Below are 22,794 nucleotides of genomic sequence, written 5' to 3' on the forward strand. Positions count from 1 at the left end.
CAAGAGTAAATGATACTGAATTCTGTCCTTTTTTTTAAAAAAAAAAACTTATGTGAAGCAGCATATATTAAATAAAAATTTTCTATTTAAAAGTTTTTTAGGATTTATAATAATGACAAAGACAAGATCCTGAAAATGAAAGAGCCTGAAAATGAAAATTCTTGAAATTACAAAAAGCTTAAGTTATCTGGCAAAAAAAAAAAAAAAAGAAGTACTTTTGTGTGTATATTTTTCACTTGAAAAAGCCTTTCAGCTTTTGATTGAGGTTTGGAAAGAATGTAAGTAATCTTCATGCCAAATCTTTAATCCAAAATACTCAAGGGTAGCCAAAGTGTACTGTATTTTAAAGAGAGAGTGCTTCTTTGAATTAATTATGTAGTCAACAGTGGCATTCCATGATCACTAGATAATGTTTTCTTTTTAGCGTTCTATTATACTTTGCAGAAACGTAAGTACAAAGTCCAGGAAGTTGATGTTTTAAGCAGTCCAACTTCTACTGAGAGAGTTTAAAGATCGGGTCATGATTTAAAATATTTTAAACTAATTTTACTCTTTTGATTGAAGTTTGATTTTTTTTTTTCCTGTTTGCGAAAGTATTCCAACCCTCTTTTAATGTACAACTCCATTTAAGTGATGATTAGAATTTATCTAATCAATCTAAAATGTTAAAATAGTCATATATATGTAAATGTTAGGCAAAAACTGAATTTTTTGACTAGAACTGCTGTTGTTGGCAGTAAGAAGATTGAGAATTAGGCAGCCACAGTTTTCTGTAGTGCCAAATTCCAGTTCTGAGAAACTATGATTACATGGCTTTGTCTCAGTTTATAAGTAGGTTTGCCAATTCTTAAAGTCCCATTGGAGAGTCTTCTACTTCAGAAATCATGAGTAGAGAACTTACATGGCATGAATAAATTTTGTCCCTTTTGGTTGGCTCTGTCCTTTAAAAAGGTGTATTAGACAAGTTTTCTGACTCTTTTATATCATATGGAACTCTGTGTGCGGTGAAATAAAAGAAATCTTGGGAAAAGGAAACGGATATATGAAGCAAATATTAACAGGTATTATCAAGCAAGAATCATTTATTCATCAACCTTTATTATAAAAACCACTAAGAGAAAGCTAGGGCTTTCTTCCCCCCCCCCCTTCCTTTAATCCTCATATCTGTTTTTTCTAGGTGTGCCTCTTATTTTTTTCTTTTTTGTTTCAGCAATATAAAAACATTAGACTGCTATTTCTCAACTGGTGCTGTTTCTTAAGCGTGCAACAGATTTTCTCATTTCCTTTTTGCTTAAAAGAGTGGACACAGATAGTGGAGAGAATGGAAGATAAAGTGTTTGTGTCTCCATGTGTGTTTAGGTAGTTGTGTGTGTGGATATAGTGTTGATTGGAGTGGAGAATGAATTTAATGGGGGAAAGATGGATTACCATTGACATGCCCTATTCTCTATACATACTGACAAAATGTGTCACAGAATGAGAAAAAACAAACCCAAATTAGAAAACACATAGTTTTTAATATTTCCAGCATTTCTGAAGCAGTAAGACACTTTCAACTTATTAAAACTTGACTGTTAAGTTTTAGGGAGAACCAGTAACTAACACCTCTCTATTAGCCCATATGAGTTTGGAATTAGTAGAAAAAAAGACATAGACCAGACAAATGGGCCTTCAAAACATCAGCTTTAATACTGATGAAATCTGGACTGAAAGATGTGCCTTGGCTGCAGTGAGCCTCCTAATACTTCATCTGAATTAAATTTATCCAGCTAGTTACTGGCACAGGAAGGCCTTTCCTATGAGGATGGGGGACAGGTGGGTACAGGGAAAACTTACCCTCGTATTAGGAGAGCAGAACAATCTTCTCTGCTGTAGGCAACAGTGTCTGTAACCAAATTTCAACCCCACAGGTGAAGATGAATAAAGGGGCAGAATGAAGTTAGGAATGTTCCTCCTTTCTGCCCCTCCCCCAAAACTAGAAGACTACAGAGTAAGAGTGACCCTTTTCCTCAGCACTGCCATGTAAATCTTCTTTATAGAGTTGAGCACTACCTCCAGAATTCAGAAAGAAAGAATTGTTCTCTCTTTCATGTGTAGGTAGTTGAACATGGTTTGTTTTGCTAAGAAGCCTTTAGTGTTGATTTGAATTTAAGAATTTGATTATCTTGGGGGATACGATAAAGGGAAGAGTATATGTGTTGCGGAGGGAGGTGTGGTGTGGAGTGGAGTGTCTGCCTGTCTGTCTTCTGTTTGAGAAGGTGATAAAGAGGAACCTAGTCCCGCACATTTATTTGCATTGGGACCTCTACTTCATCAGTCCCCCGAAAATGGGTTTGGGGGGACAAGGAACAGTGCAGGAGAAGAATGACAGAGAGAGACACATTTTTGGCCTACTTACGTACCTTTTCATTGTGTTTTTCTCTTTAAGATTTAATGAAGTGGTGATTCTCTTCCTAGTCTAACTGGTAGAAGAAGCCCAGGTGATCTGTAATGTTGTTTTACTGCAATTTGATATATTTGTAATAATATTTAAAAATTACTTTTCGTTACAGATATATGGCATTTCGCTGCATTATAAATAGTTTTCCGTGACAGTGGATAATATAAATAGATTTCATGGCAGGGGATAACCTGAAAACACAATCCAAAATTTCTTAGTAGCGTAAGAAATTAATGTGGAACATTATCTGATGGCCTTTTATAGTACTTGAATACCCATGGGCTTATATTTATTTTATGGAAATTTCTTATAGTAACCAAAGTATATTGGATATTTAAGGGTTTTGCTTTTTTTAATGATTTAATTGGAATTTAAACTTCATTCCGAACTTAATGATGTTTGTAATATTGTACTATACTACATGTTAGAACCAGGCTTTTTATCGTGGAGCTTATTTTTTTATTTTGCTTTTTTTCTTTTTATCCCTGCCAGTCGTAGCAAGATTCTTCAGAAACTTTAGCCATTGAAAGACCTACTATTGTTTGGTTTAAGAAGTTAATATTCCTTGACCTTAATTTTGGAAGTCTAAAATATTCTTATAAATTAATTTTACACATAAACACATACACACATCTTAACAGGTTTTTTCGTGATGCAGGATTATTTCTAACAGTCCAAGATTCATGTATATTTGGCATTTTGGCTGTGATTTATAGAGTTCTATAACTTACAGAGGCCTGATGTATAGTATTAATATGTATAGCTCATAGTTTTTCATATGAGGATGTGTTTGGTAGGGATTACAATATCTGATTGTAGGTAAGAGTAGAGACATTATCACCCCATTAGGTGCCTTGTAAAAAACTACATATGGGGAGTTTTCTGATATGTGGTTATTACTGTTCTTTGGTACAGCTGCTTCTTACACTTGTGGTCTCCACATTCTGCTGCTATGTCTGGATTCTCTGTCAGATCATATTATTTGGAGCTGTGTTTCACTGAATTTGAAAAAAAAATGCTTATGCCCATCTATTTTATGGTTACCCTGCCTTAATTATATATATAACTCTGCATTCCTTGTATAGAAAATAAAATGTTATTTTTTTCCCCCTTAAAAGCACTATCTTGTTCACATATTGCTATAAGGAGACAAGCAATTTATGGGTTTTTAGATTTGAAACAATTAAGATTGTAAAGATCTGATTCTGGTCAGTGATCAGAGTTGGTGGTAGCTGTAAAAAAACAAAACAAAACTGGTTGTTCATTGTAGACTTTCCTTTCCCCGCCACCCCTACTCCAAGAGCTGATTGTTAGTATGAAAGCTTTATTTAGTAACTACCTCAATATGATGATCGGTTGATATGGGCATGGAGATAATAAGTAAAATGCTTGAATTATGTACAAGCTTTTTGTAGATTTTCAGTGATAGACACTTTCTTCCTTGGTTATATATTGACTCTTTTGCAATAAGCTTTCTTGTATATACCTGTCCTAGAAAAAACAATTTACATATACATATATTATGCAATGGAAGATCAGTAGGTGCCATCTTATTACCAACGAGTTATTATTGAAAATAAGTAAATAATATTTACCCAAAAGATTGTATTGCTTAATCCTTTACATATTCCATTTATGCTTTCTCTATTTTATTCTCAAGTTCTTGTCATTTTTTGGCTTATTCAAAGCAAATATTTACCTTTTATTTATAGCCGTCATTTTCTTCTCAATTCGTTTATCTCCCTAGTATCTCTATTGATAATTCTTCCACTACTTCGATATTCTTAGGTATTCTTGAGTCTTATTAGCTACTAGTCAGTAAACAGTAGAAATAATTTTATTTGAAAGTATTTTGTATTTGTTTTGGGAAGAAACTACTTTAAAAATTATTATTAAGTATTTCCCTGGTTACCAAAAACACAATTTATGTAATTTTTCTGTGTTTCAGAAACCTTTTTCCAAAAAGGACAAAGGAACTCAAATCAGTTGTCCATAGTGCCCCTGGTTGGAAATTATTTGGTAAAGTCCCTCCCAGAGAGAATCTTCAGAAAGCTTCTAAAATTATTCAACAGGTAAGTACTAATATAGCCATGTGATCTGTCTTAGCTTTTAAAATATTATTTTCTTGATATTTAACCATGTCCTGCTTTCATACTTATTTTTCTACATAAAAATTTTGGGATTATAGATATTTTTAGTAACTTTATATTTTTAAAACACGACATATATTTTCAATTGTCTTTTGTGGTCGTGAACGTTCTATAAAGTAACAGAACATCAATTTTGTTTCCTAGGTACTCCTGGGATAGCATCTTTGTTGTTGTTAGCTACGCTACCACATGCTTTGACTGCCCATTGAACATGGTAGCATTTGCCAGTGGCACAGATTTTATGGATATAGATAGTTGTGAACTTAAACAGTAAAAAGCAAAAACTGAGAGTTTGAGGTTGAACTCTTTCCTTGATTACTTTTCTGATGTTCTGCCTAACCCAAGAACTTTGTGAGATGTGTGGGTGTATAATGTTTCTAGTAATTTAAGAGCCATTCATTTTAATATCTGTATTAATATTCATATTCTTGAGTTCTTAAGAATTTCAGATCTTATTTGACTCCTGAACATGTGCTGCTCACTACCAGGAGATCAGTGAGACTGAAAAGCTGTGAGACTGGATCAATTTGTAGCATTTTTAAGTTAAGAGAAGTTGTTGCTCAGGAGATACATAAGAAATTTCCTATTTCTCTCTGCAGTTGTAGTTTATCAGATTTAACACAACCAGCATTTTAAAAAAATAATTGCATCAAGGCAATAATTGTTATTGAAATTCAAAAAATATTTTCCTTTAAATATTTAATAGTGTTCTTTTGACTGCTCCCAAGTAATACAAGAAAATACTTTTTAGATTTTTAAAAATATTTATTATAGTTAATTTTATTTACGAGCAATTAAAGTATTGACTAGTTTAAATAGCTACTGGGACTTAAAATTGTGCCGTGTGCTCAGGTACCCCATGTGCTGCATCTAATGCACAGGGCGAACCATGGCAAACTCAGTGCTACTCCGCATTTGTTGGATATGGTGGAGACTGGTAGCTTGAGGTAGTACGTAATTTCAACATTAAATGGCACTGTATTCTTTTCTCTGGTAACATATCTTTGTGAATCTGGTTTTTCTGAAGTTGCTCTGTTAAAAATCAGATGCTGTGCAAAAATTAGTGTGGAAAGGAAATGAGAGTGATGATGTTCAACGTGATTTCAAGTTTTGTGAAATTACACAGTGCACAACAGGCATACATTGTCCATTTCACAAAATCGTACAATCAATTATTATTTAATTAGTAATTAAGAATGAAATAAAACTTTTCTTTCAATTTATGTATATTATATTTTCAAACGGCTACTAACTTAGGATACAAATCCTATTAAATCATTGGACATAACTGCTATAGTTATTAAACAGAATGATTAGGTATTTTTGTTGGTTTTGGGAGGCACCATGAAAAAATTACTGAGACACTAAGGACACAGTTAATCAAGAAAGTGTGGGAACTTTTGCTATCTCTACATCTTAACTTTTTTTTTTTTTGGTAAAGTCTGAAAGTAACTTCTCTTGTCTAGAGTTTTCCAGAAGACCAAGTTCGCCCTCTAGAGGCAAAACAGTGGTCTTGCTATTGAAGGTTTGTATTCCTACTTTATGGTAGTTTACCTTAAATATGCATGTACATATACTTTTATATCTTTATGTAAACTAATATTCTGCAATATCTTATTACAGTAGGTGTCTAAATTACTGGATGGATAATTATCTGTTTATTGATACTCTATATGCCTTTAATCTGCTCTTTTTGTTTGGAAAGCTACATTCTCTCTCTTTTTTATATATATATATATATATATATATATAGTGTGAAAATTTGATGACTGGTCAAGGAAAGAACAACTTATTTTCATATGGTCCGAGGGAGTGCAGTTGAAATGCAGTTGCTGTCCTCTATATCCCCTTTTGTAATTGATGATTTCTGTCAGCTACTGCTCTTAATATTTGAGCTTTCTAGTTGTTCTACTGTGTATGTTGGTGGCTTTTTCATGGTTTCCTCTGTGTTCTGGTAGGTGTGATGGATGGTGAAGTCATTGTTCCACTGACCCTTTTCCACCCTAAAAATATGTATCTCTTTCATCATGTGATAGGATGTCTTCGCCTCTCCTTTTCTGCTTTCTCTTTCCCTGCTTTTATGTGTGTCCTCTACTCTCTGTTTGTCTAACTTAGCTGTCCTCTTCCCTGCAATTGTCATTTTCAAGGTGGGCATGATATTCTTTTATTAGTAATAGTAAATTTCCAACTTTGTGTCTCTTTACCCACCTGAAGACATTTTTTTCACAGCTCTGACTTTTAAACTCTCTAAAACATTATTAATATAAAATGCACTCCTTTCAAAAGGGTGTTATGTGTTTGAGATCAGAAGTCCAAAATGAAGATATTGCCAGTCTTAAAGATGTTAGGACATATCTGTCATGTTTTAGGCTAGAATCTTAAACTACTAAGGCTGTGGAAAAATGAAGATAGCTAGTAATTCCCATGTAAACTGCCTGAAAAAATGAGCAGTGCTAAAAGTACTAAGGAAAATAAATTCCTTTGCACTTTCTAAAGATGCCTTATGCTTAAGTGGCAAAACAGTAAGATGTATTAGATTAGAGTAGTAGTATTATTTTATTGGATAATTATTTTTTTAAAGCAGATATTCAGAAAGGAGTTGCCATATTATTGAGTATAATTAGATTATTGTGCTAAATTTTTTTTTAGTAGAATATGATCTATAAGATTATAAACTCAGAGTAAGTTTTGATTTACAAACTTTTTTCTCTTAATTACACGAATAGCATGATTATATTCTGTCTATAAAATATAAAACATAGGAAGTGTCTCATTTCACTTTCCCTTCTCATTTTCAGGCCTTTAAAAGTTTTCTGTTTGTGTGGAAAATACATATAATTATTTTCACATGTGTATATTTTACATATATGGTGTTACATATATTTTTCTATAGCTTGTTTCAAAACCAAAATGTCACCATTTAAATGTACATTTTTTGTTTTGCCTTAGTTATCTTTACATGGTTTAACACCTTTAGCTTTTCAGAGATGCATGAAGTTCATAAGTGAAAGATACTTTTCGGTTAAATATTTTTTTAAATTTTTATTCTTATAGTAAATTTTACTAAAAGTGTGATCAATTTTAGTGCTGTCCATGTTAACAAAGAAACAAAAATCATTTATAGGATAAAAGCAAAGTCAGACTGATTCAAGTTTGACATTTAACTTGACTATTCCCAAGTCACATGAATATTCGTAATATTACTTTTTGAGGATTATCACATGTGTTCTCTTGCAGGTGTGAAATTCCTGCTTGTGGCCTTTTGAACCAGTTGGTGAGCCATGTTAAAAATTGCATTTTAATTGTAAATAGTATTTCAGTTATACTTTAGTTCAACTGACCTAAATTTTTGGTTTTTCGAAATTAATAGGCTAAGCTGGAAAGCAGTTACATAGTTTGTCTTATGACTTCCAAACTGCAAGTGAGAATGATTACAAATGAGCCATCTAGTATAATTTTATACTAGATTGAATATACCCTATTTATGTCAAATTGACAATCTTTTTTTAGAAAGTTTTTGTTTTTGTTTTTGTTTTTGTTTTGCTAGGCACTGTTTTTTATTGGCATCTTTAATGAGAAAGTGAGATTGTAGTACTTAGATGATGTTTCAGTTTTTTCCATAACTCATGTCTTTTCCTGAGTGAAATTTTAGTTGCATGGTTAAATCACTTTCATGCAACTTTTGACTGGCAAGAGAAAAAAGGGTTGAGACACTGAATGACTTCTTAAATCTTAGCGCTTCAAATTGTCTAAAGGTAGAATAGGTTCCTCTTCTCAGTTTAAAACTGTGCTTTTAAAACTTTTTACTCCAGGAATAACATTATTGGAAGGACTAGAATACATGTGCTTTGTTAGCAGTAGCTAAAAATATAACATTTTGAAAGTGTTAGAGCTTAATTTTCTGGTTACTGACTTCATTGGTATGTGTAACATTAGAACATTTGAGACTAGTTCATTGGCTTTAATTACGCTTAAATATAAATAACTTTGGTGTGAAATTTGAGTACTGCAAAAATTAACTGCCTCCTTCACTGTTGTTAAACTTGTGGAAGGGCTGGACTATGTCTTAATTTATTTTTGAAAAGTCCTTAAAATTGTTACACCCCTGCAAGTTTTCTTTTCATCTTTATTTACCTGATGTATTGTCATCTTGAAAAGGCAGTGCATAACTACCTTTCCAGGTGAATGTATGTTCTTTATTTATAGTTAATGATAAATTATTATGTCTTTTTCGTTTGATATTAAATTAATTTTATAAAAGTTAATTTGTCTGGTTTGAAGGGAGGAATTCATAACAGCTCTGGGCCTGAGCTTCAGGGAGAGGGAAGAAGAATGAGCCTTAAGAGAGAAGCTTAAATTAGTTAAAGAAGAAAAAGAAAAGTTCTCAAATTGAACAGTTTAGTATTTGAGGGAACATTTTTTCTCTATCATTAGAGACAGACATGGAAAGGGGTTGCAGTTTGAAAATACTCTGACTACCGTCATTTGATTCCATAAATATAGTTTGAATATCATAGTTATAGTAGAAGTTGTATTCATTTTATCTTTTTTATGTCAGACTTCAAATTAGACTAAACAAATAAATTGTGCTAAGAAGTTTGCCCAAATAAAGTACTCCTATATGCCAGAGGGTGATGAAATGTTTCACCCTAAGGTTTCAATTGAGCTTGAATTATGGGGTGAGTTTTTATCTCTCCTAATTCATAGATTCTGGAATAAAATTTAGAATTAGTAATGGCACCATAATTGCCTTAACCCTCTCTACTTCAAGTATGATGGATTCCGTGGCTCTTGAGTCAAGTCACGTAAAAAAACCTCTTTATCTTGAGCAGACAGGATCTTAAAGTGGTAGAGATGCCCCTGTGGGGAGTTTCTTCCATTTCTGAAATATTTTTCTGGATGTCTATAAACTGTTCACAGAATATAGAAATATGAGAATTTACTTATTAATTGTGAGTTTAATATTAACCCCTTTAAGAGGAATATTCTCACTGTCCACTGAAACTAAAAGTTGAGTCAGAGAGAGAGACAGAGGGAGAAAGGGAGGGAGAGAGGGAGGGAGGAGGGAGGGGGGAAGAGAGAGAGAGAGAGAAAAAGAGAGAGAGTGTGTGTAAGAGAGAGAGAGAGAGAGAGAGAGAGAGAGAGAGAGAGAGAGAGAGAGTGTGTGTGTGTGTGTGTGTGTGTGTGTGTGTGTGTGTGTCAGACTGTTTGGTTTTACTATTGCTTTTGAAAGAGAAGTTCCTATTCTATTCTTTATTCTCCTCAGTTCCTGTATTTTACTTCTTTAAGAAGCTATTCAAGGACTCCCGTCACTCTTCCTTTGAACCGTAGTCTGATCTTTTCTCACATTTTCCTCCTAGTACACTGCTCTAGTTGAGCCCTTTAAGCTACAGAGCCCAAGGCATCAGAGTGTGGTAGAATACCTTTCTGCCACCAACTCATCGTTTGGCATCATAGTAGCAAACTCTAAGCCTTTCTCTAGCAGAAATCGAAGGATAAAATTCTTGAATCAATCCTAGATTCTTCTCTAAAATTCTTGGGATATAAATAAATGAGCCTAGCCTTTGAATTATTCTAGTATAACTGTTGGTTTGTAGAGCAGAGGAGACAGAGAGGCTCATACATAATTTCGATCTAGTATAGTGAGTGCTGTGGTTGAGTTGTGAACAAAATATGAGAGTACAGATGAATAAAAGTACAGAAAAATGATTCATTCTGCTCAGAGATCACATGTGAGTCATATATTCTGAAGTGTACTAGTGGGAGTTCACTAGGTAGACAACACAGGGAAAACCATTACAGAAAGAGAAGATTGAATTAGCAAACCAAGAATGCAAAGAATTGTTTAGTTAGTAGGCCAATATATCAGGAATGTAGGGTAGATAGTGAAGGATCATTAGTTACAAGGTAAGAGAGTTGAATTTTATTAAGGTACTGAGACATTAAATTCATATATTAGAAAAGTAGTTTTGGAGGCATTATAGAAGTTAAGTTAGAAATGTGCAAATGAGGAATTTAAGATTTATTATAGTCGTCTGTGAATCTGGTTCCTAAATACAGTGAATTGCCTAGGGAATGTGTTAAGAATGTAGATACCTTTGCCACATACATTGAGTTCTTACTGTTGATTTTGTGTTTACAATTCTTGTGTTTCTAGTTGGTTCTTTTTTTCAAATCTGCTATATCACTCTTTACAGTTTACAGTTCCCTGCTGAAATTTCAAGCTTGGCCTTTATCTCCTTAAAACATAGTAAGTATAGTTGTTTCATAGCCTGTGTCTGATTATTCATGTCTGGAAGTTTGTAGGTCTGTTTGTATTGAAAATTGTTCTGATAGTTCTTGTTAGCAAATGCTATTTTATCTTCGTATGTGACTAGTTACTTTTGCTTGGGTGCTGGATATAATATTTAAAACATTACATGTAGAAAACAGTTCGAAGGCTGAGGTGATAGATACCATCCTTCACAGATTTGAATTTATGTCTCTTAGGTTCTTGGTGGCACTAGTTATCTAGTTTTCTTCATCCATCCAAATGAGGGAAAGCTCAGATACAGTCTTTTTTGGCCTTTTTTCTTGGAAAGGGGTTGTAAAAACATTGTAAAAGTTTTTTGATTGTTTAACCAACTTTGCATTCCTGTTAGTTACAGTTAGTCACGGTTATTCTCTAGTTTGCTAGATTCAATTTGTATGTGTGTGTGTTTAAATTAATAATCTTTATTTCTTAGAGAAGTTCTGGATTCACAACAAAATTGAAAAGAAAGTATAGAGAATTTCTGTATACTCCCCTGTTCCCACATACAAATAACCTCCTCTACTGTTGACATCTTGCACCACAGTGTGGTGTGTTTGTTACAGTCAGTGCACCTACACTGACACATCATCAGTCAAAGTCCATAGTTTACATTAAGGTTCACTCTGTGCTATACATTCTATGGGTTTTGACAAATGTAAAATGACGTGTGTCTACCATTAACAGCATCATACAGAATCATTTCATTGCCCTAAAAATCTCTCTGCTCTGTCTGTTCATCCTTCTTTATCCCACTAATCCCTGGTAACTATCTTTTTACTGACTCTATTGTTTTGCCTTTTCCAGAATGTCAGATAGTTGAAATTATACAGTATTCAGCCTTTTCAGATTGGTTTCTTTCACTTAGGAATGTGCATTTAGGTTTCCTTCATGTCTTTTCATGGCTTGAAAGCATTTCTTTTTAGTGTTGAATACTATTTTATTGTCCGGATGTACCATAGTTTATTTATTCATACCATGAAGTACATTTTGGTTGCTTACAAGTTTTGGCAATAATGAATAAAGCTGTTACAAACATCCATGTGCAGATTTTCTTATGTATATAAGTTTTCATTTTATTTGGGTAAATACCAAGGAGCCTGATTGCTAGATTATATGGTAATCACATGTTTAACTTTATAAGAAACAGCCATACTGTTTTCCAAAGTGGCTATATCATTTTGCATTCCCACTAGCAAGAATAGGAGTTCCTAATGTTCATCCTTGCCAACATTCAGTCTTGTCCATTTGGATTTTGACCATTCTAATAGGTGTGTAATGGTATCTTGTTTTAATTTGTAATTCCCTATTAACATATGTTCAGAACACCTTTTCATATGTTTCATATGTTTACTTGCCATTTGTATGTCTTCAGTGAGATGTCTCTTCAGATCTTTGGCCATTTTTTAATTGGGTTGTTAATTTTCTTATAACAGTAAGAATAGAACTCAAGAGTTCTTTGTATACTTTTTAATAGTTCTTTATCAAATGTGTCTTTTGCAAATATTTCCTCCCAGATTATGACTTGTTTTTTTATTCTCCACAGTCTTTCACAGAGCAGTTCTTAATTTTAATAAAGTCATACTTCTCAATTATTTCTTTTATTGATTGTGCCTTTGATGTCATATCTAAATTGTCATAATCATACCCAAGGTCATCTAGGTTTTTTCTTATCTTCTAGGAGTTTTATAGTTTTTTGTTTTACATTTAGGTCTATTGAGTTAATTTTTATGAAGAGAATAAAGTCTGTTTCTATTTTTATTTGTTTTACATGTGATGTCCAGTTATTCAGCAACATTTACTGAAAAGACTGTCTTTGCTTTGTTGTATTTTTTTTGCTCCTTTTTCAAAGATCATTTGACTGTATTTATGTGGGTCCATTCTTGGGCCCTCTATTCTATTCCATTGATCTGTTTGTCTTTTCCTTTGTCATTATCATGTTGTCTTGATTACTGTAGCTTTATATAGTAAGTCTTGAAGGCAGATAGTATTAGTCCTCCAACTTTATTCTTCTCCTTCACTGTTTGCTATTCTGGGTCTTTTGCCTTTACATAGAAACTTTAGATTTACTTTGTCAGTATCCACAAAATAACGTTGGGATTTTGATTGGGATTATTTTGAATCTATAAATTTAAGAATTGACATATTGACAATACTGACTCTTTCTACACAGGAATATGGATTCTCTCTTCATTTATTTAGTTCTTTGATATCTTTCATTCAAATTTTATAGTTTTCTTCATATAGATCTTGTATGTATTTTGTTAGATTTATACCTAAGAATTTCGTTATTTTGGATACTAATGCATGTTAATATGTTTTAAATTTCAAATTCCATTTGTTCATTGTTGATTTATAGGAAAGTGATTGACTTTCCTTGTATCCTGCAAACTTGCTATAATCATTAGTTCCAGGAGTTTTTTTTCTATTCTTTCGGATTTTCTACATAGATGAATATGGCATCTGCAAACAAAGACAGTTTTATTTCTTCCTTCCCAATAAATATACCTTTCTTTGTTGCTGGATTCCATTTGCTAATATGCTTCGTTAAGGTTATTTATATCTGTGTTCATGTGAGATATTGGTCTGTAGGGTTTTTTTTGTAATTTCTTTGCCTATTTTGGTATTAGGGTAATGCTGTCCTCATAGGTGAAATTAGGAAATATTCTCTCTGCTTCTGTCTTCTGGAAGAGATTGTAGGTAATTGATATCATTTCTTATTTGGTAGAATTAAACAGTGAATCTGTTTGAGCCAGGCACTCGTGAAAAGACTGTATTCTGCAGATGTTGGGTGAGTATTGTATAAATGTCAGTTAGGTTATGTTAGATGATAGTGTGTTCAAGTCTTGTATAATTTCGCTGGGTTTCTGCCTACTTATTTTATCAATTACTTAGAGAGAAGTAATAAATTCTTTACCATTATCTACTTGGCTCCATATGTTTTGAAGCTTTGTTTTTGTGTCTTTACCATTAATGTAATGTCTGTTTTTGCTTTGGTTATAGTTCTTATTATGAAGTTTTTGTCTCACTTTAATTTAGTCATTGAAGCTTGCTTTCAATTAGTGTTTGCATGATAATTTGTTTTTCATCCTTTAACATTTTATCAGTCTTTATATTCAAAGTGGATTTCTTGCATACAACATTTATTTAGGTCTTTCGATGGAGTCTGATACCTTCTGCTTTTTAAAGTGAGTGTCCTTTAATGTCATTATCAGTATTATTCAGTTTAAATTTACCATCTTGCTATTTCTTTTTAAATGCTTCCATCTGGTATTTATTTATTTCCTTTTCCTGCCTTCTTTTGATTAAATTGGTATTTTTAGTACTCCATTTTATCTCCACTATTAGCTTATTAGAGATACCATTGTTTTAGTTTTTCAGTGGTTTCTCCTGGTCAACAATTCTCAAACATTTTAGTGTCACAACTCTTTTGGATTCTCAGTTATTAAGGACCTCGAACAATTTTAGTTTATGGTGTTTATCAATCATTGCTAAACCCAAAATTGAAATATTGGAATTTTTATTAAGTCATTTAAAACAACAGTAATAAAGTCATTACATGTAACTAGAAGTAACATTTACATTAACTCTATTTAAAAACCTATTTAAAAAAACTAGTGGGAAGAGTGGCATTGTTTTACATTTTTGCATATCTCTAACGTTTGGCTTAATAAAAGAAAGCTGGATTATCATATCTATTCCTGCATTCGGTTTCTCAATATGTTGGTTTAATTTAAGTGTGTGAAAAAAATTTGGCTTCACAAAGATACGTAGGATAGTAAAGAGAATAAGTTTTAATAGAGTTTTTAGACAATTGTGGATATTCTTATTTGGTTCTATTCCAGCATCTGGCCTTTCTAGGTGGTTTCCCATCCAAGCACTAAGCAGGCCCAACCCTGCTCAGCTTCCGAGATCAGACGGGATCGGGCTTTTTCAGGGTGGCATGACTGTAGACAAGTAGTAGTTTCTTAAAGGGAAGTTGTAGTGTGGAATCGGAAATCATGTAACTGTTTCCTTTTTTTTTTTAATTGAAGAAATGATTTAAATTTCCTCCCCACCCCACCCCATCAACCTCCCCGCTCCTCCCTCTGGTAGTCCCTAGTCCATTATACATGCCCATGAGTCTCTGTTCGTTTGTACGGTTCATTTGTTGCTTTTAGATTTATATTCTACATATAAGTTATATCATGTGATTTTCAGCTTTTCCTGTCTGGTTCATTTTGCTTTGTGTAATTATTTCAAGGTCCATCCATGTTGTTGCAAATGGTAGTATTTCACCTTTTCTTATGGCCAAGTAATATTCCATTGTATATATATACCACAGCTTCTTTAGCTAGTCATCTGTCATAGGACACTTCCATTGCTTCCATGTCCTGGCTACCTTACATAATGCTGCTGTGAACATCGGTGTGCAAATATCTTTTCAGATATGGGTTTTCAAGGCTTTGGCAATTCGAGGTCTTTTGTGCTTCTTCCATAGAAATCTGATGAGTTTTTGTTTTATTTTTTTAAAAAAATGCTGATGGGATTTTGATGGGGATTGCATAAAATCTATATAATGCTTTAGGTAATATGATCATTTTAACTACGTTGATTTTTTCCATCCAGGAACATGGAATATTTTTGTATCTTCTTCGATTTCTTTTAGTAGGGTCTTATGGTTTTCATTATTTAGGTCCTTCACATGTTTCGTTAGATTTATTCCTGGGTATTTTATTCTTTTTGTTGCAATTGCAAAAATTATTTTTTTGACTTATTTTTCTGGCACTTCACTATTACAATATAGGAATGCTATGGATTTTTGAACATTGATTTTGTATCCAGAAACTTTACTGTATCTGCTTATTGTTTCTAGTAGTGTTCTTGTGGAGTCTTTGGGTTTTCTATATAGAGAATCCTGTCATCCGCAAATAGTGACAGTTTGACTTCTTCGTTTCTTATTTGGATGCCTTTTATATCTTTCTCTTGCCTGATTGTACTCGCTATGACCTCTAAATGTTATATTGAATAACAGTGGTGATAGTGGACAGCCTTGCCTTATTCCTGATCTTAGAGGGAAGGTTTTTAGTTTTTCACCATTTAAGTAAAATGTTGACTGAGGGCTTGTCATACATAACCTATATTATATTATTTTCCTTCTATACTGATTTTGTTAAGTGTTTTGATCACAAATGGGTGCTGTATTTCTCGAAGGCGTTTTCTGCATCTATTGATAGGATCACATGATTCTTATTTTTTAATTTGTTTATGTGGTGTATCACATTAATCAGTTTGCGTATATTGAACCATCCCTGTGCCTCTGGGACGAAGCCTATTTGATTGTGGTGTATAACCTTTTTAATATGTTGCTGTATTCAGTTTGCTAGTATCTTCTTTAGGATTTCTGTATCTGTGTCCATGAGAGATATGGTCTGTAGTTTTTTTGTGTGTGTATGTGTTATCTTTACCAGGTTTTGGTATCAGGGTGATATTTGCCTTATAAAATGAGTTGGGAAGTGTCGCCTCCTCTTCGATTTTTCGGAAAAGTTTGAGGAGAATACGTATTAAATCTTCTTTGAATGTTTCGTAGAATTCATTGGTGAAGCCATCTGGTCTTAGACTTTTACTTTTTAGTAGTTTTTTGGTAATTGTTTCAATTTCCATACCGCTAATCAGCCTATTTAGATTTTCCCGTTCTTGATTCAGTCGAGGAAGGTTGTATTTTTCTAAGTACTGATCCATTTCTTCTAGGTTATTAAATTTGTTATTATATACTTTTTCATAGTATTCTTGTATGATCCTTTGTGTTTCTACAGTGTCTGTTGTAATTTACCCTCTTTCATCCCTGCTATTAGTACCACTATTGCCACTTTTCTCTGAACGCCATTTGCTTGAAATATCATTTTCTACCCTTTCACTTTGAGTCTATATTTTTCTTTGGAGCTGAGATGTGTCTTCTGGAGGCAGCATATGGTTTGCTTTTGGGTTTTGCTTTTTGATCCAGTTTGCAACTGTGTGCCTTTTTACTGGTGTGTTCAGTCCATTTGCATTTAGGGTGATTATTGAAATATGAAGTTTTTTTATAGCCATTTTATTTTTTTGCTTTCTGGTAGCTCGGTGCTTCCATTGCTTCCTTGTTCTTGTGTTTTTGTTTTCTTTATTTTGGTTGACTTTCATGGGTTTTCCTTGTGATCCTTCTTGTTTTATAATATATACTTCGGTTCTGAATCCTTGGCGTGTGGTTACCATTACAAATATGTAAAGGATAGTTATACATATGGATAGTCATTCCTTTGTGTCTGTGCATTCCTTATCTCCATTTCACTTTGCAAATTTGCATCTTTGAATCTTCCCCTTTTCAGTCATTGTTGTCTCAATTTGTTCCTGTGTATGCCGAACGTTTATTTCTATCTTGCTATGCAATTCTCTTAATGTTTAAGCTTGTAATGCCCTGTTCTTAGTAAAGGTTGAACTCTTTTGCTTCTGTTTGCCTGATAGTCACCTTACTCCTAATTATGTATTATGTTTTTTGTCATTTTGTTTTAGGTCAGCTGACCCCTGTCAGTATTTCCTGTAGTGCAGGCCTCGTAGTGGAGAACTCTTTCAATTTTTGTATGTCTGGAAAGGTCTTTATTTCTCCTTCATATGTAAAGGAGAACTTAGCTGGATATATTACTCTTGACTGGCGGTTCCTTTTTTTAACAGTTTGAATATTTAATACCACTCCTTTCTGGCTTGTAAGGTTTGTGCTTAGAAGTCTGCTGATTATCAAATGGGTTTTCCCTTAGTTTTTATGATCTTCTTTTCCCTGGCTGCCCTGAGAATTCTGTCTTTGTTGTTGATTTCTGATAATTTTAATACAGTGTGTCTTGGAGAAGGCCTTTTTGGGTTGAGATAATTGGGTGTTCTATTGACTACTTGAATTCCAGGCCCCAGCTTGTTCCTTAGATTTGGAAAATTCTTGTCAACTATTTGTCTGAAAATGCTTTCTAATCCTTTCTTTCTCCCCTTCGAGAATTCCCATTATTCTTGTTTTCTCTCCTGATGGTTTCAGCTACTTTTTGTCTTTCTCTTTTATTATTTTTCAATCTTCGGTTTCTCCCTTCTTCCTTCTGATTTATTTCTAGATTTCTATCTTTGATATCACTGCTCCTTTTCTCTATTTGGTCGACTCTATTTCCCAAGCTTGCTATTTCATTTTTCAACTCTTGCCATGTATTCTTCATCTCCAGAAGTTCTATATGATTCTTTTGGAGGGTTTCAGTCTCCTTGCTCTGCTCATCTAGATGTTATTTCAATTCCTGAAATTGTTGATATGATTTGTTTCAGATCTCACTCAGTTTTTTCAGAAGTACCATCCTGAATTCTCTGTCATTTAAGTCACATATTTCTATGTCTGTAAGCTTATTTTCTGGAGATTTTTCTCTTTCTTTCTGAGCTGCCTTGTCACCTTGGTTGTTCATGGTGTTTAATGGACTGTTTCCTACCTGGGCATTAATGGAAATGTATCCTATTTTTTTTTCTTCCAGAAAGAAGATTTGTCATATAATGGTCCATAGCCTGTTGTAAATAAGGTGTTTTTGTTTTTGTTTCCAGTAGATTGCGTCTATGCCTCTTAGATCTCTCCTATATATAAAAGTCTTAATAATGTCTTTTTTCCCCCTTATAGATGTTTAATCACTTTTGCTACCCTCAGTCTCAGTTCCTGTCAGTGTTAGCGACAGTTTCTGTAGCGTTTGCTCAGATTCCTCTGGGGATTCACTGCATTCTGTCTCGGTGGGTATGGAGGGAGGAGTTCTCTGGGTTGAGGGATTGGGGCTGTGGCTCAGTCTCGGTTTTGCAACCACATCTGATAAAAGTCAACTGTTTTTCTGCCTTCCCACTTTTCTGCTTTCAGCCCTGATGACTGAGCACTGCCGCTGGCCTCGCGGAGCACTCCCAGGCAGAACTGTTCAGGGAAATTGCTGCATCCTCTCCCTCCCTGTCCTCCTACAGGGAACCTGTGAGAGGAAGGTTCTTTGTTTTTCCCAGTTTACCACGTGACACCCGGGGTTCTGATTTGTGGTAGCTCTTATGTGCAGATTCCATGCTCAGATGTGCTAGTGTGCAGTTTGGGTGCTTTTTGTTAAGTTTTAGATGTCAGCTTATTGTTGTTTTAAGGGGAGAGATCCAGGGATGTCTCTCACTCTACCATGTTTCTGATGTTACTACACCTTTTTCTTTTCAGTAAAAATAGTGTTCATGATCAGAAGCGTTTGTTTAGTTCACTACTCAATAATTGCACAGATGCTTTTTCTCTAGTCAACTGTTGTACTTTGTGTAGTAGAAGTTCTTTATTATACTTCTTTTATCCATCATATAGAATATTAAAGAGATATATACTCATACATAGGTCAAGGTGTAATATAATTAATTTTTACTGTTTTATAGTCATTCTTAAGTGAAACTGATTTTTAAATTCTTGACAAGTGCATGTCACGACAAATACAGTGACTAGTAGATTTTGGTGTCATGTCTCTGATTTGTGCTAGGTACCAACAATTTTATTCAACATTGTTTTTGCACTATTAATACTAATGCCAATACGTTGACAAACTTGGCACTATTATAAATATGGTTTTGACTTTGCAGACCTCGTTAAAACATCTCTGAAACACTGTTGATAACTGCTGCAGTTGGGCTTATGACATTTTAATTTATCACGGTCTACCCTCAGCGTTATACCGCTTTGAATGCAGTATAATTAACTTTACAAAAGCATATTGCCAATTCTCTCCCTTCTGAGATTTGTGCTATAAACCCCTCAATACATTAGTATTATTTTTTTTAAGTAGTCATATATCCTTTAAAAACTTTTTAAATTACTTTTATATTTTTGTCTTTTAGTTATTTTTCTAAAATGTTTTTTTTATATTTATCCATATTTACTATTTTTTGGTGCTTTTCATTTCTTTGTGTAGATTCATGTTTTCATATAATATATTCTTTCTGCCTGAAAATTTTCCTTTAAAATATCTCACAGTACAGGTCTGCTGATAACGGACTCAGCTTTTGTGTGCTTGAAAAATTTTTATTGTGCTTTCATTTTTGAAAGATTTTCTCTTGGTATAGGATTCTAAGTCAACAGGAGTTGTTTTTACTCTTTTTTTTTTCTTTTATTGTTTTAAAGATTTTTATCCATTGTCTTCTGACTCGCACAATTTCAAATGAATTGGAACATTCAGGTGTCTCCTCAATGTCCTGAGTATTCAGTGACAGCTTTCCATTCTGGTTTATGGAAATATGGATACTTCTCAGCTCTGAGTGAGCTCTGGGAACTGTTTTGCTTACTGTTCCCCTATGATTGTTTTTTTCCGCCAGAAGTTGTTTTTGCCTAGCTTTGTAGTGTTTTGCCTTGGACGTATAGAGATTAGTATTTAGCTAAAGACTCAAGAAGACTGTAGTGCAGATTTCTGGAGCTCTTTCTCAGTGAAATACTTTCTTCCTGGCCCTTCTTTGCCTTTCGAAACAAACAGCCAGGCTTTCTTCAAGTTCCGCCTTCCTATACTGATGTCCAGAATCGTGTCCATGCACAACAGTAAGTGATCATTAGGCTCATCTTGTTTGTTTCCCCTTTGTCAGGGATCAGAGAGGTTGTTTTCAGCAAGAAAGGTGGAGTGAATTACCTAGTCCACCAACTGGGAATCTGCTTTCTTTCCAAATAACTTTTTGGCAAACATATATACCTTTTAGAAATGTAGATATGGATGAAATATTTATTTAAATTTCTATTTACATACTCAAGTTAATATTATATAATTTATATATTTATTATATATTATGTAAAACTGTTTGTATATTTATTCCAAACTGTTGGCGTACATTCTTGACATCAATATGTTCATTATCCCTGTGTCCAGTTTTGTAGTCTTTAACTCAAGAACACATTATTTTCACCTTCTGTCCAAGTTCTAGGAGATACAGTGCTTTTTAATTCTATGTATTATCTTGTTATGAGAAATTTTATCTCATGCCATAAATTTCCAAGTGCATTATATTTTTTCTTTTGTCCTATAGGTATGAAATTATCTCCATAATCTAGTTTCTTAATATTGTCATTTTTATAAGGTAATGTTTGAAAGGCTCTTTTTGATAGTTTGCAATTTGACAATTATACTTTAAGGAATAATGTATCTTCTCCAAATAATGCTTTGCTGTTCAAAATTAATAGATAAAAAAGCATCCATATTATGAGGTATGTTGTTAAGCAAATGTGCTTCCTCTTCTGAGAAATCTTTTTGAGGAAAAACATCTTTTCCCTTTATGTGTATATCATATTTCATTGTCTTGGATTTGTAAGTCATTTTTTTCTACTTTACACTCACAGAAGTGCCAACAGTTGCCTACCATCTTTTGGTCAATCTTAGAATTAATTGCCTGTTTGATTCAGATTTTCTTAGAGTAGCTTAAAATATCCTACAGATATTTGCCAGCCTGCCCGTAGCAATAGTTTCATCTCCTATTCTAGTTACCCCATTTAAAGTGAACATAATTCATAGGACAGAATATTTTGAGTGGAAAATGAATAAGTTAAATTTTAAAAAATAAACAGGCTTCATTACAGCGTCTCATAGAAATACAATGCATATGTTAAAAGAAAAACTAAATACATCTTATTTCACATTTGTCAGGTAGCTAGCTTCGTTGGCAGAAAATGAAGCAGGTTGAGATGATATTTTCAAACAGTGAATGTACTGTAGTTAGCATTATTTACTGATTTTCCTGGACTATGATTTTTCTAGTTGCTTTTTAATATTGTAAAGTTTCTTTATAGCCTTTGAAATTAGCAATATTTAATTCATTATTAAACTTCTATAAAAGAAACATGGGGGATTTATGACATGATACATATAGATTTAATGTGAAAGTGACTTCAGGAATTTTACCCATGAGCTATTGTTTGGTTATATTTTTAAATGAAGTCTTATGTATTTTAACTACTTCTCAATAACTTGAGCACTATTACCTCTTTCTACTCTCCTCAACTCAAGAGATAAGAGTCATGTGATTTGTCTTAGCTGCAGAGGTAGGCTCTGATTGATTTTAAGTCACCTAATAAAGCTTATTTCTCAGGTCATTGTGATTGTTTGTAGAATGGGGTATTTATTCGAAACTTCCTGGCAGGATGCTTTGTTTCTCTTTTGTGGGGGTTACTGGAAGAGCAGCTGGCATTTCTGCAGTCATTTCTCTGAGTAGCAAGCTAGCCTCCAGATGAAGCTTACACGTGGAGGACGGCATAGCTGAGAGAGTGGTAGAGAAGTGGAGTCTGTGACTGATGTTATGAACCTTTTGGTTAAGCAAGAGTCCAAAATTAGCTGTGTATGGAATATTCAGTCTTGTGATCTGATAAATTTGCCTAAACTGGTTCGAGTTGTTTCTTTTTGTTTTATAAGCATCCTAATTAATAAATAGGATCTCACCTTGTGATCAGTTTTGAAAGTACTGATATATAATATTTTGCTATTTCTAATATAATTTGCAATTTTAATCACATTAGAATAGATCTTTAATTTATTCAGCAAATATTTGAGTTATTCATGATATATAAATCTGTACTTTTTTAGATAAGGATGGATTGATACCATGTTTTTAAGTTTTCTAAAATATTACCCTCTAGACACTTAAAAGCATTTTTCTGCTAATGATCTGTGATAGGAAATGCTGGAATACAGTTTTTTTCTCATGTGACAATTGTGTATAAAGCTAATTTGTAAGGTAAATAAATGATGTTTAGGCACCTCATTTTTTTTGTTGCCTTTTATATTAAATGTATACTTTTTCAGTTAATTTTTAATGAAAGACTACATTCATCAAAGTTAGACTTTACTCAAACTTTCAGTGGCTCTCCAGTTTGTTCATTGTGAATTCCAAATATTTTTGCCAATGAAGGCCCCATA

At 33.4% G+C, this 22,794-nt stretch overlaps 1 protein-coding gene across 5 annotated transcripts in view; it reads left to right on the forward strand.

Moving 5' to 3' along the window:
• TBC1D12 (TBC1 domain family member 12) overlaps positions 1–22,794 on the forward strand; it is an 89,258-nt gene that overhangs the window by 37,225 nt on the left and 29,239 nt on the right. For 3 of the 5 annotated variants that reach the window (XM_036223085.1, XM_036223087.1, XM_036223088.1), the window contains exons 2-3: positions 4,389–4,512; positions 7,828–7,864. In XM_036223085.1, coding sequence (XP_036078978.1) covers positions 4,389–4,512; positions 7,828–7,864 — 161 coding nt within the window. The remainder of the gene's footprint in view (positions 1–4,388; positions 4,513–7,827; positions 7,865–22,794) is intronic. The other 2 variants (XM_016164155.2, XM_036223084.1) reach the window with 1 other exon arrangement.

This window comes from Rousettus aegyptiacus, unplaced genomic scaffold, assembly GCF_014176215.1.
Source record: "Rousettus aegyptiacus isolate mRouAeg1 unplaced genomic scaffold, mRouAeg1.p scaffold_m13_p_6, whole genome shotgun sequence".
Classification (NCBI taxonomy): Eukaryota; Metazoa; Chordata; class Mammalia; order Chiroptera; family Pteropodidae; genus Rousettus; species Rousettus aegyptiacus.